This window comes from Chenopodium album, chromosome 2, assembly GCF_948465745.1.
Source record: "Chenopodium album chromosome 2, dcCheAlbu1.1, whole genome shotgun sequence".
Taxonomy (NCBI): Eukaryota; Viridiplantae; Streptophyta; class Magnoliopsida; order Caryophyllales; family Amaranthaceae; genus Chenopodium; species Chenopodium album.
Genome location: NC_137835.1, coordinates 83,794,550 through 83,821,321, shown reverse-complemented (window position 1 = coordinate 83,821,321; position 26,772 = coordinate 83,794,550). Strand labels below are relative to the sequence as shown.

The following is a 26,772-nucleotide window of genomic DNA, read 5'->3' as shown; positions in this document are numbered from 1 at the left end:
CTCCATCCCCAGCCGCCTTTTATCTTTGCAGTCCCATAATTGACCAAGGATGCTAAGAGTATGCCAACCGAAAGACTAAAGTGGAAGCCATTGTTGAATGCTCCCCTGTATTTACTTGGTGCTATCTCTACCAGATACATTGGAATTACCTGCAGGAAAATTTGGACTAGATGACTACAGTACTATCTTTATAATAACCTTAGTCTTACTATATCATGACCAACTTACTTGCCTGGTTTGTAAAGCCAACACCAATTCCAAGTAAGACGCGGCCTAATATGAGCATGTAAACATTAGAAGCTCCGCCACTTAGAAAGGAACCAGCAATTACTGCTGTACCTCCAACCAGGATAGATAGCTTACGTCCAAAAGTTTTGGTCATCGACGAGGCAAACAATGAAGCAAAAAGGCCAGCAAAGTATAGAGATGAGGTGAAAAAAGTTAATAGCTCACTCTCAAATTTACAATAATTGCTGATTTTTGTGTCTTCTTTCATCTTAATGTATACATGTGGGAAGAATTTTTTCAGAAATGGATCCATTGATGTAACTCCACCTTCACATTGACATAAAATACTTCATTAGCTTAATGTAAATTCTCTACTCTGGTTACATATTTACTACTTTCTGATTTCACAAAATTGACCCATACCCAACCTAAACTCCCTGACCCAAACCCAAGATTCAATCAAAATACATAACCAAAAAAATAATGACAGTAATATTGATTGAATCAACATGAATAAGCTAATCTCCAATAGACCGGCACATGATCTAAATAAACCCAATCCGAACAACCCATTAGCAACCTCACCTATCATATCACGAGGAATGATTTCATAATGGTTTATTATCTACACTTCAGGCTTTGTTCTGTATAACAGTAACATTACTTATTTACTTATCAAATTAAAGGGCCGTCTTGTTTTAGATTCTTCCCTCAGTTCTGTGAATTGTGCCAGACTGATATATATGATAATATAAAATTTTCTACAGAATAAAAGTTTACAGTCATGATATAAAGGCTACATAAAACATTGAGATATTATACATATACCTGATACACCAATGTCATAGCCAAAAATGGCTCCTCCAAGAGCAGCAATTATGCAGGAAAAGATAACAAAACAGGTTATTTTTCCATTGAACTGCACATTAGGATCACTTGTTGTAGGTATTCCTCCTGCCATTATCAATGAAAAACAGACTGACACTAAGAGTCTTAATTAACACCCTAAACAAAATTGTTTTCATCCACTAAATTGTTTGGGTGTGTAGTTGTTTACCAGACTTTTTTATAGTCTACAGATATTGATAGGAGGCGGACCCAGGCAATCAGCCTGATTGACGAAATTTTGTCAAGCAGCTGCTGATGTGGGCCGTACACTGTCCTTTTAGTCAATAATGCACTAGTATGGTTTACAGTGACATTAATTAATATGATCCATACCATTAGTGAGTTTAATAGGAAATAAGCTCATTTTGTTTGGTGGATGACATAATTTTGTAAAGACATCTCTTACAGAAGAGTAAGGAAGGGTGCTTGCAATTTGTTATTTTGAAACCTATGTTGTAGATTGTGAGGCCTGAAAAAGTAGAAAAAGATAAACACACAGAGTCATAGTATCCAAAGGGAAGTTGAACAAGTAGTGCTTACTCTTTTAGATGATACAATAACTTACAAACTCATGTAGCTAGATTTTGGCTTACTTTAATGGGGTGAACAAACTATACTAGAGGATGAAAGGAGTAAAGGGTGTGTTAGGGGCCTCGATCTCTCCAATATTAATGGCTGTAGGAGGAGCATAAAATGAACTACTTCGTATCTATTTATTTTATAGATTGTAGCCAATAAATATACCATCCTATTTAATGTTAAATGATGAAGGTTTGGGTAGTTTGAGCATAATTTGGAATGAGACACTCCTGTTCAGGAGATTTAAAAAAAAAAAAAAAAAAAAAAAAAAAAAAATTGTGAAAAAAGACCTTTTAAGTGGTAGACTTTTTTTAAAAAGGACCTTTTAATTGAAAACTTGTTAAAAAAGACTTTTTAAGCTGTATTTTTGTTTGTATGGGGTACTTGGGTGAGCTTGCGTGGTGGTCAACGCCAGGACTATCACATGTGACTTATTTAAAAAAAAAAAAAAAAAAAAAAAAAAAAAAAAATCTCCGAATTTCCTTCTTTTTCGGACCTAACCCTTTCATTGAATGCTCTGTCTTCAATATAATTAAAACATGGGTCACCCCCTTTACTTAGACTTTGACCATCTTTACCTCAAAATAAACCAATAAAATGTCGTTTAAAGTACTCTGTAGTCTGTACTACTATGATGGAAAAATTTAATGTAATTTAACATATTAATCTTAACAGTACTTTATTTGAGAGTAATTAATCTGATGGCCAATTCCGCAAATTCCAACCTTAAAAACAAGATCGAATCAAAGGAAGCAATCAATATCAATAATTCAATAATAAGACAATAACAAAACGAATATTATACCTTGCAAATGATCATATTCTAAGAATCGGCATTAGTAACAGAACAGTGATCCATACCATGAGCTTAGACTTTGGTCCCTTTGAAGGTGTGGCCTTGATAGGATTACGAGTGCTGAGTTATAGGACAAGTATGGGTTATACCTTTGCATCGCGCTTAACATTTTTCAAATTCAGAGAAGTAGGAATATTCTCTGCTCCATCATCTCTCCTGAAACATGCACAATTGAAGCGTCAGTCTCTTGGGTATATAACATAAAAAAATCTAATCTACTCAAAATTTAACCCAAAAATATAATAGAAAATAGATTCAAAGTGAAATAAAAAAGAAAGTCTTTTTATTTTTAAATAATTCACATGACAAACACGTAACGCTAAAGATCCGACGTTAACCACCACGCAAGTTCATTCAAGTACCCCATACAAACAAAATACAACTTAAAAAGTACTTTTTCACAAGTTTCCACTTAAAAGGTCACTTAAGAGGTCCTTTTTTAAAAAAAGTCGGCCACTTAAAAGGTCTTTTTCACAATTTTCTCTAAAAAAATGAACATAAGATAGCAAAAGAAGTAAGGGAAAAAATTGAAGGGAGAGTTATTTAGTGGCTGAAATAGTCGTTTTTTGCTTAATTTGCTGATGTTTTGTTTCACTGTGATGCTCGTATGAGTGTTAAGATTTTATGTACAAAAGTTTTATTTTAGCAGAAATATCAACTTTTATACAAACAACTGCAACTAATAACTATACATAAAATAACATTAACCATCACATTAGTTTAAAAAATTATTACAATTTACCTTGATTTGCAATGTAATTAACAAACTCGGGCTCAACTGATTTTGCTTAGGCCTGTTCATTTAGGAATTTTCGAGCCTGAATTTTGAGGCTATTGTACAAGGCTTGGTTCAACTAATTAGCTCTTTTACTCTGCCAAATTCTGTAGTTTGGGTGAAAACGTGGAACATTATTATGTATGGGTCTTTTATAAAAGGCTTAGGATGCTAAAGACACAGAATACATTACATTCAGCTACTTAGATAGATAGTCTGCTCTATAACAGTACTTTCACTCCTACTCCTCTGCTCATTCAGCTACTGACATTATCTGCAGTCTCATTGCCGGTCTCACCGATGACCCTACTCCAAAATCGATGCTCCTTCCATAACAGATCAATCTTCTCAAGGGGCACATTCTTAGTCTCCGGCAAGAACAAGTGTATAAAGGCAGTCATCAACACAATCCACCCCCCGAAGAAGAAGAAAATTCCAGCCTTCAAGTGGCATAATATAGACAAAAGTGTTTGTGCAACAAGAAAAGTGAATATAAAGCTGAGAGCCACAGTTATACCTTGAGCAGCAGAACGTATCTCGAGCTGAAATATTTCGCTTGGCACCAACCATCCTAGAGGACCCCAAGAGAAACTAAAACCAGCACTGTAAATGCACAGAAGGATCAAAACTATGTAGGAATATCCTTCACTTAAACTGCCATAATCTCCTAGCTTTGCTGAGAGTATACTTCCCACAACTATAAATGGAACTAACATTGCTACACCACCCCAGAAAAATAAACTTCTTCTCCCAAATTTGTCAACTGTTATTATTGAGAAAACGTCTGCAGCAATCGCTACAACCCCAATTACCACTGATGAGAGAAGGGATGCAGACTCACCAAACCCAATGGTGCGAAAGAGTACAGGAGCATAGAATCCCACCAAATTGATTCCTGTCATTTGTTGGAAGAACGGTATTGCTATTGCCATCACGAGCTGAGGCCTGTATTTTTGTCGGAAGAGTAAATCGTTGAGGGGATGTTTGATAGATTTTGAGGTTGATGCTGCTTCTATGAGTTCATTCAATTCTTCTTGGACATTAGTTGTACCTCGTATTTTTTGTAAGATAAGCTTCGCCTTCTGGTGATCCCTTTGAATCAAGCTGCTCGGGGTTTCAGGGAGGAAAAATGAGCCCAAAGTCACAACAATTGCTGGTAGTGCTGTCACAGCTATTGAGACTCTCCATCCCCAGCCGCCTTTTATCTTTGCAGTCCCATAATTGACCAAGGATGCTAAGAGTATGCCGACGGAAAGACTAAATTGGAAGCCATTGTTGAATGCTCCCCTGTATTTACTTGGTGCTATCTCTACCAGATACATTGGAATTACCTGCAGGAAAATTTGGACTAGATGACTACAGTACTATCTTTATAATAACCTTAGCATTACTATATCATGACCAACTTACTTGCCTGGTTTGCAAAGCCAACACCAATTCCAAGTAGGACGCGGCCTAATATGAGCATGTAAACATTAAGAGCTCCACCACTTAGAAAGGAACCCGCAATTACTGCTATACCTCCAACCAGGATCGATAGCTTACGTCCAAAAGCTTTGGTCATCGATGAGGCAAATAATGAAGCAAAAAGGCCAGCAAAGTATAGAGATGAGGTGAAAAAAGTTAATAGCTCACTATCAAATTTACAGTAGTTGCTGATTTTTGTGTCTTCTTTCATCTTAATGTATACATGTGGGAAGAATTTTTTCAGAAATGGATCCATTGATGTAACTCCACCTTCACATTGACATAAAATACTTCATTAGCTTAATGTAAATTCTCTACTCTGGTTACATATTTACTACTTTCTGATTTCACAAAATTGACCCATAGCCAATACCCAACCTATACTCCGTGACCCAAACCCAAGATTCAATCAAAATACATAACCCAAAAAATAATGACAGTAATATTGATTGAATCAACATTAATAAGCTAATCTCCAATAGACCACATGATCTAAATAAACCCAATTCGAACAACCCATTAGCGACCTCACCTATGACGAGGAATGATTTCATGATGGTTTATTATCTACACTTCAGGCTTTGTTCTGCATAACATTAAAACACTACTTATCAAATTAAAGTGCTGCCTGGTTTTAGATTCTTCCCTCAGTTCTGTGAATTGTGCCAGACTGATATATATGACAAGACAAAATTTTCTGCAGAATAAAACTTTACAGTCAAGGTATAAAGGCTACATAAAACTTTGAGATATTATACATATACCTGATACACCAATGTCATAGCCAAAAATGGCTCCTCCAAGAGCAGCAATTATGCAGGAAAAGATAACAAAACAGGTTATTTTTCCATTGAACTGCACATTAGGATCACTTGTTATAGGTATTCCTCCTGCCATTATCAATGAAAAACAGACTGACACTAAGAGTCTTAACACCCTAAACAAAATTGTTTTCATCCACTAAATTGTTTGGGTGTGTAGTTGTGTACCAGACTTTTCTACAGTCTACAGATATTGATAGTGGGGACTAAAGCGGATGGGAAGTCCATGCCAGAAAAGTAGTGGTGGGACTATTGGGATTCAAGGACACCACCCATTTTGAATGGACATGACTTTTAGTTAGTAGAAGCTAATGAAAATATATCATATGATAGATTAACAGGAGTAAAAGAGATAAGTAAAACCCAAAAAATAATAATGGGGGGAGGGGGGGAATTGATATTACAGAGATAGGCTAATTTGCTGAAATAGTCAGTTTTTGCTTAATTTGCTGATGTTTTGTTTCACTGTGATGCTCGTATGAGTGTTAAGATTTTATGTACAAAAGTTTTATTTTAGCAGAAATATCAACTTATATACAAACAACTGCAACTAATAACTATACATAAAATAACATTAACCATTACATTAGTCTAAAAAATTATTACATTTTACCTTGAATTGCAATGTAACAAACTCGGGCTCAACTGATTTCTTTTGCTTAGGCCTGTTCATTTAGGAATTTCCGAGCCTGAATTGTGAGGCTATCGTACAAGGCTTGGTTCAACTAATTAGCTTTTAGTCCTCCTGCCATTACCATACAAAGAAAAAAAGACAGGTTGACCAACACTAGCACCCTAAACAGATTTTGGCCAGATGCTTAATTAATTATATACTTCACATATTCAGCATCAATGGAAGGGGCACATATTCTTAAGCTTTGCAACAAACCATTCTACAGGGAATAAAATTGGGGAGGTATGACTATCATTGAACATGATTGCATACATACATCTGTCAAGTTCTTCGTGAGGACAATGAAAACTCATTCACAGTGGGTATGAGAAGTATCAATTAGCAGAATACAGTACGACTTAAATATTCCACTGCATGATGCCGCTATTTAGATATCTCTATAGCTAGCAAATCACTGCGTTCCTTCAATTTGATAATGTGTAAATAACTAAATACTGTAAGATTGCCCCCTATGATTTTCACAGCACCTCCTTTCTTCATGTCCCTTTTTTATCATTCAAATCCCAATAAGACCTTTATGGCCAGCATAAGTCATTATCCATATGAAGACGGATCCACTTGCCATTCCAGCGAGGATGACCACCTAAGTAAGTATTTCAATGAATCAATACCTTATATGCTTTCTCCTTGATTAGAGAAGAATATTAGCTTGGAGGTACTTCACCTTGTTACAAAGTTAAATTACAAGATATATAGACTTCCAAGCTTCTATATTTGAAGAAACTTGCATAATTTAAATTATTTTATTTAGGTGTGATTTATGTGGAGTGCCAAAGTACCTGAATTCATTAAAATTAAATTAAAATTTGCTTACGTAGTAGATAAGAAAGAAATCATACCCATTTGAATAAATATTCGTGATTGTCCTTCCATGAGTATGGGATGTTCATGCCAAATACTGCAGCTACCAAGGAATACACAGACAAGGATAGGGTCCCAGAGATGAGACAAAGCTCTAGCTGCATCAATTTGAAGGAGAAACATTTAACACAGAAAAGATCAAAGGGGTGGCTCAATCTCCATAAAATTTACGAAACTAAGAAACTATGAGTACAGAACATACAGTATAAGTTTAGCATCAACGAAAAACTAAGATCTGTACCTGAATTAGCTGATTTCTGTGGTTATCAAGCTGCAGTATTAGAGTGAGTGAATAATCAGATCACTCTGCAAGGAGCCTCTAAACAGAAATACACATATACATGCTCTTTCTTGAAATAAGGTTACATCTCCCATATTCTTACCTGAATGTTAATGTAGTCCTCGGTATCATCAATATATTCACGAAGCTGAAAAGAGAATGTTTCATGTAACAGTTATATCACACATGGAATCGAAAACACTGGGAAAAAATTAACTAGGACAGCATGATAGGTACTTACAGTGGTCAGTTTGTTCATTGTGCTATCAATTTGCATAAAATAAGCCTGTAATGTGCCCCCAGAGAATCTTATCTTAAACTAAGTTCATCATTGCCAACAAAGAGACAAAGGCATATAGCAAGACTAATATCCTCACCTCTAGCAGCATCTCAAGTTCCTCAACATCGTTTTCCTCATGAGCCGATATCCCACTTGCTCGGCTTGTTCTGGACATCTTCGAACGGACAGCAGGTGAGGCAGGACACCAGTTTGGGGCACAAGAAATGCTGACAGGTGAAGAATTACGCGATAATTTTCTTGACAGGTAAAGATCTCCCATATCTTCATCATCATCTAGGAGTTGTTCTAGTTCGTCCCTGACCTAGCCTCCAATTATATTACAAGACAAATAAGACAAGTGCTGCGGAAATTTCCCAACAATATGCTTAACACAAATAATCTGTTATCAATTAACTTCAAAGAACTGAAATGAAGCATCATTTATGACCAAGCAAGGATTTACAAGGAAGTGTGGATTTCACATTTCCAAAGAGTATAGTCAAGAATTACACCTTTTGAACCCGGTTTGTCAATCTTGTCATCGCGCTCTTCAATTTACGCACTCTATCCAAATTCCGGCTACTAATCTGTCATAATTCTTACAAAAGTCATCATTCTAAACTCAGGCAAAAGCATCCAATTCACCATAATCCTAGGAATAAGAAAGTGGTTATGGTACCTCTTAAGATTCACGACTAAATTTATCAATGCACTCAATTATAAAATGCAGTATAAAAATATGGTAGAGACTAGGGAGCTTGCCTTAGAAGTAAGCTCATCTAAAGCTGGATAGGCATCAGTTTCCAACTCTGTGGTACGAGCATCTAGGTAGCTACAAATTGCTTCTAGCATTACTTCTAGCGCCCGAAACTCGAATGGAAAATCTACATTTATTATTTTGTTACTCATTAATAATCAGCCATATCAAAGGTGTACCAAAGTTAAGAGTAGTCTTACATCATTCGTCAAATATATTGGCATTACAAATTTCGTTTTTCAATCAATACCTCAATATGATTCACTATAAAACAACTCTAGTACGAGTTTTGTTAAACGATTGTCAATCATATATATATATATCAACTAATCAAATTACCAGCAGCCTGCTCGTCTTCCTCTCCGAGCCCTTCGAAAAATGCTCCTCGGACAGCTAACCTTCTTTGCAACTCCTCAACCACGGGAATCACATTTTCATCTAGTGGATCCCGAAGCCATACCTAACCCAATCAACAAAAATACTTCCTTATAAATAAATAAATAAATAAATAAAATGTAACTTTCATATCATATAAACTTTGGTGCACCTATTAGGCGCGCCAGACATTATAGTTGATGATGTCTTGTACACCCACTTTAGTTGGTTTACGTCCCAATTCAAAGGTGCTATAATGGGTGTCATATAGTGATACAGGCCAATTTCCAAAAAGTAAGGGCTAATCATTTATACAATGATTGAAGTCAAACAATTGAATTTCCTTTACTAGCTCTACTACGCATATGTTCACAGGTTCGAATCCTACAAATCACAACTTCACAAGAAATAATTGGACTTTTTATTTAAGGGTAATGTTATATAAGCATTTAATACACTCTTGAAAATTGTATAAAATTAGGAATTCATCCCAAAAACATGCGTAAATCAGTGTAATTAGTGTTTATATTTTCATGATTTCCTAACTTTACACAGTTTTCTAGTGCGTTTTTAATGCGTATATTTAGCCTAAGGGCTATGTATAACATTTTCCGGTATTTTAATAATTGAAAGCGTTACCTCCTCTGCTGTGATGATTGCTTTGATATGCTGAAATCACACCAAAAATACAAACAAAAATCAGAAATTAAGATCAGAAAAACAAATAAAATGACTGAAATAAACATAATTAAATGATTAAATAAATCAATTAACCTCCAAATTGACAATGATAGCTCTTTCTCTACCCAAAATAGTTGAAGGGTAAGACAACAGAGGATCCAAAATTCTCAAATCTCTAGCATGAATTCTCAAACGCCTAAGAATTGAATATTTATCCAAGTCCAAAAATCTGCTTTCTCCTTCTGAATTGAACAAAACCCAGCTGCTTGAAACCAAAGTAATGTTCTTCAATGCCATAATTTCTTCAAATAATATTCAAATTATCAAATGGGTATTCACAATTTCTTCAAATATAGCTCAAATTATCAAATGGGTACTGAAGAATTCTTCAATTATAGTTCAAATTTGCATGATTGAAGTGAATCAAACAGGTAGATTTGAAGAGGGTAAGGTGAAGAGAGAATAAAAATGAGAGGATAGGAAGAGAGAGAAAGATGGGTTAATGGTAATGAAGCACTGATTAAGAGTGATAACTGGTAAGAGAGTGTGAGTGCGATGTTTGGTGGTTATCATCAAATTTTGCATGGCATTTAGCGGCAGGTGGTGGGGGAGGGATGTGCTTGCTGTGTGACTCACAAACTCTTGATGTGTTTAAATTTGTGGGCGGGGGCATTCCGGGCATTACCACGTAAACCAATTTTCCGTGTAGGATTAGAGGTGACAATCGGATGTTTTAGATTAGTTATAAAACATGTTATTTCAGGTCGAGTGATTCTGAATTTTGAGTTGTATTCATCTCCCTTCATACACAAGGTAGTTTGGGAATTCAAGTCATGTTGGTGTTAGGTCGGCAAATACATGCCCTTTGGGTTGGCCGGTTGGGCTTATTTCGAATTGAATTATCATTAGTCTAATCAACGTTTAGGACATGAGGTGATTTAGTGATCTGATAACAAATTCGATCGAGTAGTTATACAATTAATTTGGAGAGCAAAAATTTTGTACTCCGTAACTGGAATGATAATTGACAAAGTAAATGATCAATTAAATGAGCATTAACATCCATTTATCAATTTCAGCATTATTGACCTTACCAAGTCATTTAGACAGTTACAATTATTACCAGCGAAGTAGTGAAGCAAGGTTGGTAGCTTTTAGCCTTTTACTTCATTTTAGTAATTTAGGACATAGTCATATTGTACAAGCTACAACTAATAATAGGCCTACCTTCAAGGCTTCAAAGTTCAAAGTACCAATTTACAATGACTCAATGATTGATGATTAACTAAAAGTGACATATATCATCCAACTAATACCCTCTTTTATCATTTTCTCCCTCGAAAATTTTACTTTTGTTGTTTTTTTAAGCATACTAATAAATACTACATCCGTTACAGGTTATGTGCAACGATTAGACATTTTCCCTCTCTGTTTTATGTCAAATTGTTGCACATAACCTGTAACGAAGGTAGTAATAATGTAATACAGTGTAACTGTAAGGTTTTTTTATTTTATTTATTTTATTTTTTTTAACGAAAACGAAGTACTACGTATTATTATATCATTTTCATAAAACGATATAGAGAATTAAGTGGAAGTACCCAATGCAGCTATGCTTAATGGATGTGGCCTTATGATTGTCCAAGCCCAGTTAGCTATGCATTGGGCCTATTCGTAAATCATTTGTGTGTTTCCAATTTGTGGTTTACCCACTTTCACCACTAATTGAATGTAGGCTAATAAGCAATCTAAGATTACCAAATTCTGGTATCGAATTATTTGCCTAGTTTTATTTTTAATTTTACTATTAATTTGTTGTTGGGGCCAAATCCATTGTCCTAAGACCAGTTACTTGAAATGACAAAAGTACCCTTTTATGATCCAGCCCATTATTAATCATTGTAAAGTATAGATTTACCCCTATTTTGTCCAACTAAGTACAGCTCTGCCATCTAAAAGGCTAGAAACTATAAATACCTCTTCAATCATTAATGATGGTAACTTTTTCCTAATTTTCTCTCCTCTATCTACTTTCTCTCTCTAAGCAGACTCTCTCTACTTTCTCTCTCTAGAAAGTATAGGACTTAAACATCGGAGGGGCTTTCCCGGGTCACACCCCCAAGACAGCTAACCTTCTTTGTTTTGCATGCCTAGCTCTCGGACATACTTGTACAAGGCGGAGCTCTCGGACATACTTGTACAAGGCGGAGGTCTCAGACATACCTTTGCTAGGCGGAGCCGAAAGACATTTGGACAACGGTCGGACATTAGCTTTATAACATCTTGATATACCTTGTAATGCCCTAACATGCTTATGAGGAGTCTGTTTTCGGAAACAATTATGTTTTTTTTTTTTAATAATATTCAAATCCTAGTGCAAAAAAGTTGAATTCATCAATAATTCAAAACAAGGAACCGAAATGACAAATTAATGACTTATAAGTTATTTATTTCAATTACTTTTTTCTCAACATACTCATCATGTCATCACAAGGAATATGCACATACATGGTACATGCGCATAAACACATAAGGTCAATATTGATGACGATGATGGCACAATTTTAGTTATAATGTCCCAATCATATCATCATACTCATATAATATTTGCTACGAGTACCCATTAATCCATTATACTTATTGTGTACCAAATTTTAAAATATGAAATATTGCATAAGAAACTTTATTTTATAGATTTAATGATCGTGAGTCAAACTATATACAAGTATACATATGTATACAGCCCACTGAAGGTCTAGTCTGAGTAGCATCATTTAAGGTTGTCTGCCAGGTTTTACTCATAGTAGTAGTACTCTCCATGTGGCTATGAGTTGCCCAATGAAAAAAAAAATTAATACGAGTAATAAATTAAATTAATGGATTTTTATTAAAATAAATAAATTAAAAAAAACTCTCATAAATTTAGCATTTCAAATGTCATGTCAAAATAGAACTAGAAAACCAAAAAAGGAAAAAACTCTCTCTCTCTAGCGCCCCTCAACCCTTTCGCCTCCCCATAACTTCTCCAGCCATGAGGCTCGCCGGCCGGCGTGCGGCTCACCGCCCATGCCACGGCGTCGGCGAGCCTCCGATCTATTCCTTTAGTATGTTTTTTTCTTTTCTCTTTTGCGTTTTAGTTTTCGTTTTGGTTTTTGGTATTTCCGGCCTAGCATCGCGCACCGCTTCCCCTTTTCGGCCGCTCCAGTTCCTCACCGGCCTTGATGCCGGCTTGCCGCCGGTTTTCGTTGCCGCTTCCCCGCCGTGGCTATGCCCCTCCGTTTTGTCCGTCGTTGCGCCGTTGTTTTCGAGAACGGGGAGGGAGATCCCTCTGAGTCCCTCGCGTAGGGCCGTTCTTAGTCCCTCGCGTAGGGTCGTCGCTGCCGCGGTTCAGGGGTGTGGGGGTATGGGCTTCTCGGGCGGGCCTTGGTGGCTCGGGTTTTATTGTCAGGCGCCATGTGGGTTGGGTTGGTGAACCTTGGAGCTTTGGTGGTTGAGCTCGGAGTGGCGGCGGGGTGGGTTGTTAGGGTTTCGTTCGTTGTCTTAGTTTTTATGTTTCTTCCTGTTTTCTCTTTTAGGAGTCTTTGTGTGCTTTTTAGTTTTGTTATTTTTTCTGTCTGTGTGGTGTGGTTGGGTGATATGGGGCATGCAGATCGGTGTACCGATCTTCTGGTGCAGGATTTAAGCCGGGTTTTTTGGCTATGGGGCTTCGGTTTGATCTTCTGTTGGTTTGAACTAAAGGGTTATGCTTCCATGCCGATATCTGTGTTTGAATCGGAGATTGTCTTGTCTAAGGTGAAGTGTACGACACCAATTTTGATTTCGGGTCGAGGAGTACGGGATTCTGAGCCAATGAAGGTTCACGTCAGAAACTACAACATATTGCCAGACCCCCTTGCAAGAGGCTGCATAGGACAGCGTTATATGAGCCAAGGGTACTTAAGAAAGTCATTTTGCGAGCGCAATTGTAGTTTCCTTTATTTCGAACTTGTAATTGGTTCTTTTGTCTTTGTATTGTTCGATTACGATCTCTTATGTAAGTGCCGTATGGCTTATTATTAATGAATTTTAATCTCCCCCCTTCAAAAAAAAAAATGTCATGTCAAAATAATATTATCAACTCAGGTGTGTTTTATTCACCTGATTTTTCTTATATGAATTTATCCTTATCAAAATCAATTTTTTCTGAACTATAGTAACCTAAACTTTATTAAACTTATAAGGCCTTTTTTTTTTTTTTTTAAAGAGAACTTGTAAGAGCAGGTTTAGCCCCAAGTCTTAAGACTTGGGGTGACATCATCATTTTAAGTCTTAAAACTTATGCTTAAGACTTTTTTCATTTTTCTTCAAAAATCTCAAGCAAGTCTCAAATTGAGTCTTGAAATTTCAAGACTCAACTTAAGACTTGAGATTGGGACCCACTACTCGCACCTCATTTTTATTTTTATTATTCCTTTTTTTTTCCTTACACTATTCTACATATAATATGTCAAATATTTAAGTCTTAGGGCTAAAGTGATAAATTTGTGTAAATCTTAGTGAGTCTTAACAAGAATTTGATGACATCATTTTCAATAGGGACCACCAAAAATGATGTCACATCCAAGTCGACTTGGGGCTAAACTTGCTCTAAGACCTTAAACGAGTGAAAATAAGGTAAACCAAACAATATTAAAATTAGAACTAACCTTTTACTTCATGGTTGTTGGTATTAAACTACGAGTATTAATTACTTAATTAGTGTTGATGGACCAATAATCGTTATAATGATTATTTCACTTTTATATAGACCTTATAAAAATCAATGTCGATATTCACTTTGCTTACAAAATACTTTATCCTTTTTTTAGTTGACACCGTTTGACTTTTACAGTATACTTTAACTCGTTTTTGTGATTACAATAGTATTACTCTGTATTGCCAAAAAGTGTTACTCTGTATGCCATCTATTATCAGTTTATCACCGGATATTTGGATAGGCCATTAAAGCTTAAAGCTACAAGTCACAAACTCACAACTTTTATACTCTAAATTTGCGTAAAAATCTTTATTCTATGATTTTATCATGTGTCACATTAATGACAAATTGAACTTTTTTAACTGGTTCGTATAAAAATGCTGACATTTGGTCTAGAAATTGAATGGTTTAATACTTTAATGTGGCCTAAAAGAGGAAAAGGAATGAGAGTATGAGACTCATAAAGCCTTTTAGCACTTTTTGGGGTAATACAGTTACAGTCCTATTCTTAAAGCAAAGAACCATTAATGGACCTTCAGGTTAAAGGGTGTTTATTTGTTTAGGGACTATAATGGCTCACACATTCAATGCCATAACGATAACATTGTGACCATTTTGTTAACGGCTTATAAATAAACTAACAAACAAACAAGAGGTGGGTCATGTACTATGAAATAAAAGGCAAATTTTCATGCTCAAAACTAATGGAAAATGATTTCTAATTACAGAAATTTGTTTGAGATGGCTGTCGTATTTAACTTTGTTTCATTGCATTTGATACTCGTAGCATTTAATTAAGTACGATACGGAGTACTTAGACATGTGTACAATAAATTGATAATAATACTGTGTATCTTCGTTAAATTGATAATAATACTGTGTATCTTCGTGTTATACACTCGGTAAAAGTGGGGGTATTATTTACATTTTCTGCTATAACACACTATATAATATGTAGCGCTATATAAATCAAGTTCATCAAACATGAGTAGGGTCTGTTCACTTCAGCTTGATTTCATTTCAGTTCAGCTCCAATCAGTTCAGTTCAGTTCAATTCAGCTCCAATATAAGTTCAGTTAAGTAAATCAGAATAAACCCTAAATAACTGTAAAATCCATTATGTAGACAATTGATACCTTGAGAAATAAATTTGTTGTAAGAAAATAATAATAAACAAAAAGTCAGAACTTGTAATAGCTTAACATTTGTTTGAAATAAAACGTTTCTTATATTTGGGTGATTACTTTAGCATATCACTAATGTGCAAAGCAAAAAAAAAAAAAAAAAAAAAAAACACATTAATAAGTTACAATTTGATCAAAAACTTCAATGATGCATTATAAATTCATCATGCATGTACTATATATGTACACATCTCTATGTACGTCCAACCAACAAGGCCTTATTATTCTTCAATTCGGCTCATCATTCACCAATTACCATTTAACCATCCTCTTGAAATATGAAGTGAATGCATATTAATGTTTACCTATCTTTCATTCTTGCCTACCTAGCATCATCTCTCCAATGGACTTAAAGTGTCATCATTGCAGCATAAGATCGCACTAGCTACATGTACTTCACTAATTACCCGTCACTCCTTAATTAGTCCTTGCTATTCTACCAAACTATAATTATAAATATCATCATTGCTATTAATAGCACTATTTGTTTGAACAACCTACTCGTACATCTCAAAATGAATTAATGATCATCTCATAATGATAAGTGCATGTAATTAGAGTCTAATTAATTTAAATTAGAAAAGTGAAAAAAAAAAAAGTTTCATAAATAGGTTACTCCGTAATAAGTTTATATGGCTAGTCTTTCAAAAAAAAAAAAAAATGTTGATATACCAATGTTCACCTTCGAAATTATGTTTAAATAAATCTAGTTAGAAACAAAATAAGTGAAAATTAGGTGAAAATAATGCAATTTTTTTTGTTATATAATTAAGGGTTAAGACATTGTTTTGTACACCTATCTTTTCACTTAGCTTTGCCTAAAATTTACTCCACAAGTATTTTTTTTTTTTTTTCCTTAGCAAACATAAGTTGAATTATAATTCGGGAAGGTAATACTAAAAGTTACATTTAAACTTTGACAGTGAAGCATAGCTCAAGTATAAATTATTTAATTTGTAAAATTGAAAATCTTGTACAATAAAGGGAGGAAGAAGGGGGAAGGGGTGGTTGGTTGGTGATTTATTTTTATTTTTTATGCATAAATTAAATTTAAGTATCAAGTAATTGGGTGGGTTAGTGGTTAATAAAAAAATAGAGGGAAATTGGAGTCTAATTAAGTTGATAATTAAGGAAATGAGTTTCATCTAGTAAAAAAATAAACGTAGTGGTTTTTTTATTTGCAAAATGGTGTATTTAAAAGGTTTTTTTTTTGACAAATTTTCCTTTTTAGTTTTTAAATTATTAAGTCAGCTCAGCTCCACGAGATCGAACCTATAACCTGAATGTCGGCGATCCAAAGCAAAGCAAGCGTAGGGCCGTAGCACCGTATATGCGGCTTCTATTCTAAACATAGTGGGTAGTCCCGGGAAACTGTTGAAAAAAGTGACAAATTAATCAGCATCACAGAGTTGTCACTCAGGCGTGTGGGTTCCACTTAATGACTAGAAAGTAAACACTTCTCCACATTTAATTACCCATCATAATTAATTAATTAATTAAATAATTTACTCCCTAATTAAAACCATTCGCTTTAATAATAAGATACCTTACCTTACATACATACATTACAGCGCTAACATGGAAGAACCTCTCTCTCTCCTCCTCTTCTTTCTCTCTCCTTAACTTCTTCTACAATCAATTTCCATTTTTATTTTTTTTTTCGATTTCAAATCCCTATTTTTTCGGAAACCCTAGAAATTCAATCACAACTGTTGATCTCTCTCCTCTAAATTTGTTTATTCTTTCTACACATTTTTGTTCATTCGATTCATTTGTTTGATCGTCTTAATCGATTTATATTTTTGTTCGATTAATTTGATATTATTGATGAAGCGGTTTCGAAGATGGCAGAGGATCTTCATCCTCTTTTTTCTCTCTCTTTCTGTATTTGCTCCTCTTGTTCTAGTCTCCATTCGACTGAAAACTCTTACTTCTGAAGGTGATTTTTATGTTTATTGATCTCCATTTTTTTTTTTTTTTTAATTTTTAATGATAATTTTATGTTTCTGATTGAATTTGTGTGAATATATTTCCAGGAAGTAGCAATTTCGTTGAAGATTTACCTAGTATTGTATGTAATTTCTCTCTTCGTTCTTATTTAATTTCTTTCCATTTTTGTATATAAATTAATGCGGAGTATATGATTAAGTCAAAGAAATTGATTATAATTTTTTTTTTTTGAAGATGCAGCAGTATAAGTCAGATGTGTTACAACTAAATGCAGTTGAACAGGTATATAAGCGCAATTAATGTAGTGTGTATTTTTGAATAATTATGATGATTTTAGTTGAGCTTGATTTAGTGATAATATTTTGATTTTTCAATATTTTAACTAAATTAGGAAGCAAAGGAGGGTGTGAAAGAGCCTAAACAAGAAGTTTATAGAGATCAGAATTACTCAGTAGTTAATTTTGATCAGAATCAGGGTGGGGATTCAACGGTGCAGGGTTCGAGGGCGAGTGTGGTGGAGTCTGGATCACAACGTCGGGGTTAGTATACTTGACTGTATTTTGCTCGATAATTCTTAGCTAAGCTATATGATGATGATGAGAGGATTGATAATGTTGTTATTGATTTGGCATTTTAGGAACTCAGCAACTTGTTGGGGAAGAAGTCAAGCCAATTCAACTTAGGGAAGAACTCGTAACGAAAACTAATGAGGTACTTGTTACAGGAAATAAGTTTTAATAACAAGTGATTATAGAACTTCACATGTTGATCATGAATCATCATATCAGAATGTTGTTATTGTAGTAGTTGAAGAGAAAACTTAGAATTACATTTTAGCTTTTAATGCCTGTTTGATTGCTGCAGTTATGGATTTGAGGACAAAACTTGGCTGTAGTTTCTATGGTTGTCCAAATCGTACTGTTCAATAGTCCGATGATAGAATCACTTTACCAACTATAGGCTATCACAAGTAGTTAGTAGGGCTCAGCTATCTGGGCCGATATTGTCAAATATACAATGTTGTGACCCAGTTCTAGAGATGTTTTGTTTCTTATTCCTGTCACATCTTTCTGTTTGTCCCAGACTGAAAATGTCAATTTGACCACTTATCTACTAAATAAATTATGCTCAATAGTGATTTATATTGTTTTAAAAATCAAAAATTAGTGCAGCAATCTACACATCATCAATTGCTGGCTGCTGACTTGACACCAATGAGTGATTTGAGTTATCTAGGCAGCTAATGGTACGCCTTATGACTAATAAAGCTAAAGCTATCTTGTTAACGGTGATAAATCCTGTCATCAATATAGACATGGATGAGGGTGAAGCTCCATTCTATATATTGATACCATTTAGGTGGCTAGCTCACAGCAGTTGCTGATGACTTTCACTTTTGATACTAATGGACTAGCATAACTCCTTTCTTCGAACAATTTGAGTTGGTAGTAATATCTAGATTGGGGCATGTTTGAATCGAGGTTTTCCTATCGTTTTTCTTTACCTGAAGGTTGAGATTTATCCTCTATGGGGATCAAATATCATGACCACTTCTGTTGTGAGAATTTACAGGATACATCATGCTGAGTGCTTCATAGCTCAAAATGATAAGAGGACCAAAATTTTGCTCCAACACATTAAAATTGTTCAGTCAGCATCTGAGATAGTCATCCTTTAGTGTTCTAATTTATTATCATGCTTTCCTTTCCAAGAATACCCTCTATTCTGATGTGAAGAGCTGAGACTTGCAGAAAACATCATAGATAATGTGCAGTTGTCAACTATTGTCCTTGCATGACTCATATTTACATCTCCTCTTGGTGTATCAGGTTCACTCAAATCAAATGTCTAGTCAACATGACCATGGAGTTCGGGCCCCTCCACGTCCTGATACGCGGAGAGCTACAGATGAGAAGGTGAAGCAAATGAAAGATCAGGTGATTAGGGCCAGGGCATACTTGAGTTTTGCTACGGCTGCAAGCAATACTCATTTAGTGAAAGAGTTGAAGTTACGTATAAAAGAAGTTGAACGGGCAATGGGGGAAGCCAGAAAAGATTCAGAATTATCGAGAAGGTAATATGTCAAACTGTACAAGGATTTATGTGTCGTGACCTGTATCTTGAAAAGAATTTCTTCCTAGTTTTCTTTTCGGAGCTCTTTTACTTTGTTATCAACAGAGTAGATAGGGATGACTATATGAGTAGTGAAAACTGTGGGCAAGTGATCAACATAAATAGTTTCTTCACGGTAGCTAATTGCTATAATTTTCTTATGTCAAACGTGATATATTCTTGTTGCCTCGTGAGACTTTTAGTACTGTATCTCCCTAAATTTGGTCATCATAAAGTAATGGCCTATGGGATGTATTCTAATTTCTGTTGTACTATTTTTTCTGTTTTTGCAGCCGTCTGCAGAAAATTAAATCTATGGAGAACACCTTGTCAAAAGCAAATCATGTATTTCCAGATTGCTCAAACATGGTTAATAAGCTCCGTGCAATGACACACAGTGCTGAAGAGCAAGTCCAGTCGCAGAGGAAGCAGACAACATTTCTTACCGAGCTTGCGGGAAGAACAACTCCAAAAGGCCTGCATTGTCTTTCTATGCGACTCACTACAGATTACTTTATGTTGCAGTCTGAAAAACAGAAGCTTCCCAAGCAACAGAATGTTTACAACCCTGATCTTCATCATTATGTTACCTTCTCTGACAATGTCTTGGCTGCTGCAGTGGTTGTGAACTCCACAGTGTCCAATGCCATGGTAATTGCCTAACTTTCACTTAATTCTGTTGGTTAGGTTCCATCATAAGTGATTGTGAACTCCACAGTGTTCAATGCCATTTGCTCTATTTTTTCTATGGTTCTACACTCTACTTTACTTCTATTCATTTTCCTTTAATCAATATCTGAAAATCTTTATGTGTCTGGGAAAATCCCCTTCACTATGTGTTGATTATGGTGTTTACTCATGATTGTCTCTTGCATGCATGTCCCCTCTCTATCTAAATTTTATTTTCTGAGTAGACATCTGCTTTTTGAAACTTATAAACAAGGGTTTTCTACAGGAGTACCTCTTAGGTTTTTCTTTGGACGAACTCTATCAGGCCGCTTAGTTTTTACTCCGTAACTGCTTAGTGTTTTGATGGATTGTTTGTGTGACTTGGAGTGCTGATCTCTTATGGATATCAGTGAAATGCACTGCATAATTGCATATCATATCTTTTAGGACTATACATTTTGAACTGTTTAAACCACGTTCATGGATGGGACGTGCAAAATTGGGATTTGTTAACGTAGCTTTGGGAGTTTCAGATCAAAACATTAAATGCAATTTTTCAACAGTCAGATGATCAGGAATTCAGGATAGAGATGTTTGCAAAGGTTGTGGTCTTTCCTTTTATGTAAAATCAGTGTATTAATTTTATCATTATATATTTATATCTTGACTAGAAGCAGAAAGTTGGCTTGGCAGATCATCTGACTGTTGTAGAAATGGTCTTTATCCGAACGTATCATTGCCTTAATCTCACTAAGTTTAGGATTATTACTCCTCCCCTTTTAATTGTCTTCTTCATTATTAGTGGCAAAAGTTTTTTTGTTTTTTTTTTTTTTGTTTTTTTTTTTTTGTTTTTTTGGTGAAAAGAAGCCAAAAGAGTGTGAGGCTTTAGCAATATAGTTTCAGCAAACTAATTCCATTTGATAATGTCTTACTTCCAGGATGGACTCTAGTAGAAATCAATGTACTATTAAATATAATAGAGTATGATGGTCAGTATTGAAGGGGTTTTTTTGGTTTTTTGTTTTTTGGTATTAAAGTTTTTGCACGTAATAAAAGCATCTAATATTAAAGTCTTGGGCTGGTGAAACTTGAAGATCTGCTGTGACGGTTGACGAAGTCTGATATGTTGGGAGAAAATCATGAGTTGGTCCTATTTTGGAGAAGGTTACCAAAGTTATTGCTGTTGCAAAGTTGTACAGTACAACTTAATGAAATTTGGGTAAATTAATTTGAGAAATTGTAATAGACTAACATAAGGAGGGGCAATATTGGTAGTCTAGTAATATTAGCTAGGTTAGTAGTCTTAAGCTTAGTATAAATAGAGAGAGAGAGAGAGGGGAAGGATGGAGGTAGACAGAATTTTGGAGTGAAAGTCCTTTTGAGAGTTGTGACCTCAAGTCATTCATTAGAGAGTTATGACCAATATGAGCTTTGTAGGCTAAACCTACTATCTTTTGTAAGAAACCATTAATCTGTTAAATCAAATTTCCAAGCTTTCTCCTTTAAGTTTCCTCTTAATCAGTGAAGTATACAAATCAGATTACCAGTCTATAACTGAAATATAAGATTTATGTTTTTTACTGATGGGGACCTGTGAAGTACTAATGTATGATGATGCTCGTTATGGTGCTGACCAGAGAGTTAGGTTAAAGCTTAGGTTTACCTATTAGGGGCATTGAAGAACTGCCTGTTGTATTTCTGTTGAGTCTGCCATAATCTTTTGGCTATATGTGCCTACTCATTTTCGACATATATATTTATATTTGCCCTCAGATTATCACTTTAAATTTGACATTACATTCGTGTTGCTTGCAGGAACCGGAGAGAGTTGTCTTTCATGTGGTGACAGATTCTCTGAATTTTCCTGCCTTCTCCATGTGGTTTTTGTTAAATCCTCCTGGAAAAGCCACTGTCCAGGTCCTAAATATGCAAGATTTTCAGTGGTGGCAGGAATATGAATCGTCACACGAGAAGCAAGGTTCCCGTGATCCAAGATATTCGTCTCTACTCAATCACCTACGCTTTTACCTTCCTGAAATTTTCCCTCAGCTAGATAAAATAGTATTTCTCGACCATGATGTGGTGGTTCAAAGAGATTTAAGTGGTCTCTGGACCATTGATATGAAGGGGAAAGTTAATGGTGCAGTAGAGACATGCCAAGAAGACAAGTCTTCGTTCAGGCGGATGGCAATGTTCATCAATTTTTCAGATCCTCTGGTGGCTAGGAAGTTTGATGCCAATGCATGTACATGGGCTTTTGGGGTGAATTTGTTTGACCTCAGACAGTGGAGACACCATGATTTGACCTCAAGCTACCGTAGATTCCTTCAAGAGGTAAATTGAATTATTTGTTTCCTCATTCATTGTACCATATTGTCACTCTTGTTTTGTTCTTCTTCATTGGTCATGTTGCATCTGGTTTTTTTTTTTGTTCATCCAACCTTTTTTCATCACCCCAACCCCCTTTCTCCTTTCTCCTTTCCCTTCCCATTTTCCCAGTTTCCCAGTTTCTGTGTCTGTCTTTCCTTCATCTTGTTCTCAAAGATCAGGCTGTGTTCTGTACAATTCCTTGAATTACTCATGATTTTCAAAATGACTTATGCATTGATTCTTGTCGTGGTTACTAGTAAATTACGCTAGTAGAAAATGTCTCTTTGATATGAAACTGTTAAGACTAATACTTCGTTAACCCTTAGAGTTGACAACCCTCAAGAAAGATAAAATGAGTGTCATAGGTGCAGTATTTTTTTATGGCATTCCTTCGCTTGTCTCTACATCTTCCTCATGAGGGTGCCAATCCGAGGATTCTTAACATTTCTGCTATGACCTTAGTTATTATGTATCACCGTTGCATGACTTGCCTCATTGGATCTGGTTGCAGGGCAATGGAAGGCCTCTTTGGAAGGCAGGAAGTCTACCTTTAGGCTGGGTTACTTTCTATAATCAGACAGTGGCTTTGGACCAAAGATGGCATCTTTTGGGGCTAGGATTTGATTCGGTATTGAGGTTGGAAGACATTGAACAGGCAGCAGTTCTACATTATGATGGAATCATGAAACCTTGGTTGGATATTGGGATAAAGAAGTACAAAGGATACTGGAACAAGTTTGCGAATTATGATCATCCCTACATGCAACAATGTAATCTTCATGGGTAATATGATTTAGTTGAGACTGGAAATTGGCTCACACGCTCATCAAGACCCCATGAAGGAAGGCTGTTCATTCCTTGAATACAAGGTTTGTCGGGGGCTTGCAATGACATCAAGGGTCGGGATTTCGACCAACAGCGGCAACTCACAGTATATTCTTTTGCCAATTTTGGCTTGTTAACTACTCTTCAAGTCATACAAACAGATACAAGAATAGTTCATTCTTTCATCTAATTAATTCATGTAAATTCAGCCGATTATTATTCTTTTCTTTTCCAGTACCCTGCTCAGAGTATTCTAGGGAGCTGATCTGAGCCAGCTTATAGCAATAGTGAGCAAAATGAGAAATTACTTGCAGAGTTTTTTTTGTAATGACAGTTGCTTTACTTGTATATAACTCGATCAAGAGTTGTGGCAGCTTTTATGTACTGGTATATGATATTCTTTTTATTTGAATGGTATTTATTGCTTCTAGTCCGTCTCTTGGCTAAACTGCTAACGATCATTTAACATGAGCACTCAAGTCCGAGAAATATTGATGGTGTTGGCGTCTTGGTGAATCCTCAACTCTCGGTCTCTCACAGCAGGTTACTCCGTATCAAACTGTACCTGGAGATGTACTAACTGCGTTGGAGCTGTAAATTAGTGATGATATCGTTGCTTTCTTAGAGCTAATTGTGTAAGGAGCTGGAGATATTTGTAATATAATCATATTCTGTTTCTTACAGCTAATTGCATGTGAGCGGTCAATCATTGATAAATCTGCACATTTACGTTGTTTAAGCAATCCTAGAAGAAAATGTGAGCATGTGGACGTTAATTGGCCGAGAAATTGTTGTATTCATTTTAGGAGCTCAATTGACATAAATCAGTACTCAATAATAATACAATAATTCCTAATCTACCTATTGCTCTACTGTTGCGAAACTAATTAGTATTCCATATTATTTTTCACACCAACGCACATAAAGAATTAGTTTAAGTTTTAGCATATTTCATGAAAAGCTATGTCGTTTATTTTTTAAGTTATGAAATTCGCTCTATTATTTGCCGTTTTGTCAATTTTGCTATCATTCCCCTTGGCATTCTTAATTTCTTACCCCAAAATTGAAAATTATCTATTTTGGACAATTTAAGAGGTCCCATCAATCCAAGGGTAAGAAAAACAACCAAATACATAGTGCCACATAGGATAAATTAAAATAGATGATATAACACGTGGAGCTGATCAATTGGATGATAGAAGATAAAGGATATGAAATGAGGGCCGTCAATCTATCCACGCTAAGTGGTTCAATTGCCACTTATTTTTGCTCATCAAATATTAATTTGAAGTAGTTTCATTACTATCACAAACTTAGAACTACACTTGTACACACTTTTCATCAAAAAAGTTGTGTTCTTTGCTAGCTTAGCAGTGGTCTAACACCGTAAATTAGAGAGAAAAAACAATGGCAACCATTAATGCTAGTTCTTCAGCTTCTTTGGTAGCCCGTGCTAGTCTTGTGCAGAGCAGAAGGGTTGGTGTTTCATCTTCTCCCGTTCTCGGTTCGTCTCCTTATGTTTCTTTTTTTTTTCTTCTCATATTCATATTTTGATTTTCTATCTATTCATTGGTAGTTTTTCAATATGTTTTTGGTACTTTTATATTGATCCAAATTGGTTTGATTGGAGATGATTTTTTAAAATTGTTTTATAGACTTGTAGTGGGGCAAAAGATCGTCTTTCAATTAAGAGGTTAAGAGTTTGATTCTCATCTCGTTATACCCTCAATTTGTTATTGATTAAATTTTATCGATCTCCCCCCAATCTTAAGGGTTTTGTATGCCGTCCTAGGCATATAAATCGTTAAGTAGATCTTACTTTGTCAAGAAGGATAGGACCCTTAGGACCTAAAGCTATTACACAATGATATGATCTACATATAACTCGGCACAAACTCCAACAAGAATACATTTTAAAATGAGATCAATACATGTAATTCCCTATGTTAAATGTATATTTTTTATTTGATATTTAGTATTTATAAACAATTCAAAAGCAACATATAACCAAACAGGAACACTTGACTTCTGAATTGTCCCTAAACATGATATATAACTGAAAATTTCTTGATAGTTCATAGTGTATTATAGATCAATTTCATTAAACTTGGTCAATATCTCATGAAACAATGGTGAAAACTTTCATAATATTTCAGGATTGCCAGCAATCACAAAGAAGGGTGGCAAGGTAACATGTTCAATGGAGAACAACAAGGCATCAACCCAAGAAAGCACCACAAACAAGGGGATGATGGGTGCCTCAATGCTAGCCGCGGCTGCTGCCACCGCCATGTCGAGCCCAGCAATGGCTCTTGTTGATGAGAGAATGAGCACAGAAGGAACAGGACTTCCCTTTGGGTTGAGCAACAACCTTCTTGGGTGGATCCTATTGGGTGTGTTTGGTCTCATTTGGGCTCTTTACTTTGTCTATGTTTCAGGTCTTGAGGAGGATGAGGAGTCTGGATTGTCCCTCTAAATTAAATGACCATATTCTACTCAACCAAATGTATTTTGATGTGAATTTCATCTGATCGAATTTGGTAAACTTTTTTATATTTTGAATGTAGAAATGACAAGATATTATGGTTTATCAAGTTTGTTGTAAGATTTTACTACCTTCTAGCTTGTTGATATAATATTGTACTATTGTTGTTCTTACATATTTACAATGAGTCAAATTTAAAAATGAGTGCACTAATAAAAAACATAGCCAAAAACGAATTGCACCAGCCGGGAATCGAACCCGGGTCTGTACCGTGGCAGGGTACTATTCTACCACTAGACCACTGGTGCACTTTGATGATAAGATTAACTCTCAAATTAAGTAGTCGACACATAGCTAAATAAGAAGTCTTAACTCTCACAATTAGGCTAATTTCATCCCAACAAGCTATTTAGTATAAGTAACCCCTTTAACACTGACTAAGTAATCCCTATTACACTAACGAAGTAACCCCTATAATGGTTGGTCACACCGCGTGGCCAGTCACATATAAGACTTGTGTTGCGAGTAATATTTAACGAGTTTTCGTACTTATAGTGTTATAAAGTAATAACCGATGATGAATATTAGTGACTTGAGCCTCACTAAAGGTCTGCCTCTGATTGTAGCAAAGCAACTATTTCCATGTGAATGTAAAATGACAACTTTTGGAGAAAGGATGGAGACAATGATACTTCAATGTTCAATCACTATCAAAATAAATATTGATAATATCAAACAGTTTTCAATTAAACATTTTATAACATTATATATATATATATTTTGGGTGTGGAAACTGAAAAGAGCCACAAAGGCAAGTGTTGTAAGGTCGCAATTTTGATCTAACTCTTGAATATCGTCCTTTAAAACTTTAATCAATTAAACTCGTTTATCATCTACAAT

The 26,772-nt window shown here is 35.3% G+C and overlaps 5 protein-coding genes and 1 non-coding gene across 8 annotated transcripts in view; 2 read left to right on the top strand and 4 right to left on the bottom strand.

Annotated features, from left to right (window-relative positions):
- LOC145604255 (hexose carrier protein HEX6-like) overlaps positions 1 to 3,575 on the bottom strand; it is a 4,589-nt gene extending 1,014 nt beyond the window's left edge. Inside the window, exons 1-4 of one of the 2 annotated variants that reach the window (XM_081660191.1) lie at positions 3,294 to 3,575; positions 1,057 to 2,707; positions 233 to 555; positions 1 to 149 (exon numbers count right to left, since the gene is read on the bottom strand). The exon at positions 1 to 149 is cut by the window's left edge and continues 1,014 nt beyond it. In XM_081660191.1, the coding sequence (XP_081516317.1) occupies positions 1 to 149; positions 233 to 555; positions 1,057 to 1,189 (605 nt within the window). In that variant the 5' untranslated portion in view covers positions 1,190 to 2,707; positions 3,294 to 3,575. Of the gene's footprint in view, positions 150 to 232; positions 2,708 to 3,293 lie in introns of both variants that reach the window. The other variant, XM_081660193.1, reaches the window with a different exon arrangement.
- A 181-nt stretch (positions 3,576 to 3,756) lies between these two features.
- On the bottom strand, positions 3,757 to 6,360 carry LOC145604274 (hexose carrier protein HEX6-like). Its single transcript, XM_081660204.1, has 4 exons — positions 5,558 to 6,360; positions 4,741 to 5,063; positions 4,168 to 4,657; positions 3,757 to 3,929 (listed from the first exon to the last, which is right to left on the bottom strand). Exons 1-4 carry the CDS (start codon positions 5,748 to 5,750, stop codon positions 3,898 to 3,900), a joined length of 1,038 nt encoding a protein of 345 aa, XP_081516330.1. The 5' UTR covers positions 5,751 to 6,360; the 3' UTR covers positions 3,757 to 3,897.
- A 154-nt stretch (positions 6,361 to 6,514) lies between these two features.
- LOC145604267 (magnesium transporter MRS2-I-like) lies at positions 6,515 to 10,091 on the bottom strand. The gene is made up of 11 exons (XM_081660200.1): positions 9,636 to 10,091; positions 9,501 to 9,530; positions 8,826 to 8,946; positions 8,492 to 8,613; positions 8,242 to 8,316; positions 7,827 to 8,051; positions 7,691 to 7,735; positions 7,553 to 7,597; positions 7,411 to 7,440; positions 7,148 to 7,267; positions 6,515 to 6,891 (listed from the first exon to the last, which is right to left on the bottom strand). The coding sequence occupies exons 1-11, from the start codon at positions 9,837 to 9,839 to the stop codon at positions 6,805 to 6,807; spliced, it is 1,104 nt and encodes a 367-aa protein (XP_081516326.1). The 5' UTR covers positions 9,840 to 10,091; the 3' UTR covers positions 6,515 to 6,804.
- Positions 10,092 to 16,966: 6,875 nt separating this feature from the next.
- On the top strand, positions 16,967 to 23,817 carry LOC145604243 (putative galacturonosyltransferase 6). 2 transcript variants are annotated; one of them, XM_081660183.1, is made up of 9 exons: positions 16,967 to 17,400; positions 17,498 to 17,532; positions 17,652 to 17,693; positions 17,803 to 17,950; positions 18,049 to 18,122; positions 19,241 to 19,485; positions 19,817 to 20,174; positions 22,008 to 22,526; positions 23,074 to 23,817. In XM_081660183.1, the coding sequence occupies exons 1-9, from the start codon at positions 17,289 to 17,291 to the stop codon at positions 23,347 to 23,349; spliced, it is 1,809 nt and encodes a 602-aa protein (XP_081516309.1). In that variant the 5' UTR covers positions 16,967 to 17,288; the 3' UTR covers positions 23,350 to 23,817. The 2 variants fall into 2 exon arrangements, with proteins under 2 accessions (XP_081516309.1, XP_081516305.1); XM_081660179.1 differs by having other exon boundaries at positions 17,646 to 17,693.
- Positions 23,818 to 24,675: 858 nt separating this feature from the next.
- LOC145604233 (photosystem II reaction center W protein, chloroplastic-like) lies at positions 24,676 to 26,002 on the top strand. The gene is made up of 2 exons (XM_081660171.1): positions 24,676 to 24,891; positions 25,544 to 26,002. Exons 1-2 carry the CDS (start codon positions 24,795 to 24,797, stop codon positions 25,861 to 25,863), a joined length of 417 nt encoding a protein of 138 aa, XP_081516297.1. The 5' UTR covers positions 24,676 to 24,794; the 3' UTR covers positions 25,864 to 26,002.
- A 107-nt stretch (positions 26,003 to 26,109) lies between these two features.
- On the bottom strand, positions 26,110 to 26,180 carry TRNAG-GCC (transfer RNA glycine (anticodon GCC)). Its single transcript has one exon. It is a non-coding gene; the product is annotated as a tRNA-Gly (tRNA).
- Between the last annotated feature and the right edge of the window lie 592 nt (positions 26,181 to 26,772).

Excerpts from the sequence above, each read along its gene's own strand:
- LOC145604243 (XM_081660179.1), top strand. The coding sequence starts at position 17,289 with ATGAAGCGGTTTCGAAGATGGCAGAGGATCTTCATCCTCTTTTTTCTC. Across the intron at positions 17,951-18,048 it reads GTCTGGATCACAACGTCGGG|GAACTCAGCAACTTGTTGGG; the intron begins GTTAGTATACTT and ends TTGGCATTTTAG. Across the intron at positions 18,123-19,240 it reads TCGTAACGAAAACTAATGAG|GTTCACTCAAATCAAATGTC; the intron begins GTACTTGTTACA and ends TTGGTGTATCAG.
- LOC145604233 (XM_081660171.1), top strand. The coding sequence starts at position 24,795 with ATGGCAACCATTAATGCTAGTTCTTCAGCTTCTTTGGTAGCCCGTGCT. Across the intron at positions 24,892-25,543 it reads TTCATCTTCTCCCGTTCTCG|GATTGCCAGCAATCACAAAG; the intron begins GTTCGTCTCCTT and ends ATAATATTTCAG.
- LOC145604267 (XM_081660200.1), bottom strand. The coding sequence starts at position 9,839 with ATGGCATTGAAGAACATTACTTTGGTTTCAAGCAGCTGGGTTTTGTTC. Across the intron at positions 8,947-9,500 it reads CAATCATCACAGCAGAGGAG|GTATGGCTTCGGGATCCACT; the intron begins GTAACGCTTTCA and ends TGATTGGGTTAG. Across the intron at positions 8,317-8,491 it reads TAGATGAGCTTACTTCTAAG|ATTAGTAGCCGGAATTTGGA; the intron begins GCAAGCTCCCTA and ends GAATTATGACAG.
- LOC145604274 (XM_081660204.1), bottom strand. The coding sequence starts at position 5,750 with ATGAAAACAATTTTGTTTAGGGTGTTAAGACTCTTAGTGTCAGTCTGT. Across the intron at positions 5,064-5,557 it reads CTATGACATTGGTGTATCAG|GTGGAGTTACATCAATGGAT; the intron begins GTATATGTATAA and ends GTCAATGTGAAG. Across the intron at positions 3,930-4,167 it reads CTTTCGCACCATTGGGTTTG|TGCTGGTTTTAGTTTCTCTT; the intron begins GTGAGTCTGCAT and ends GTGCATTTACAG.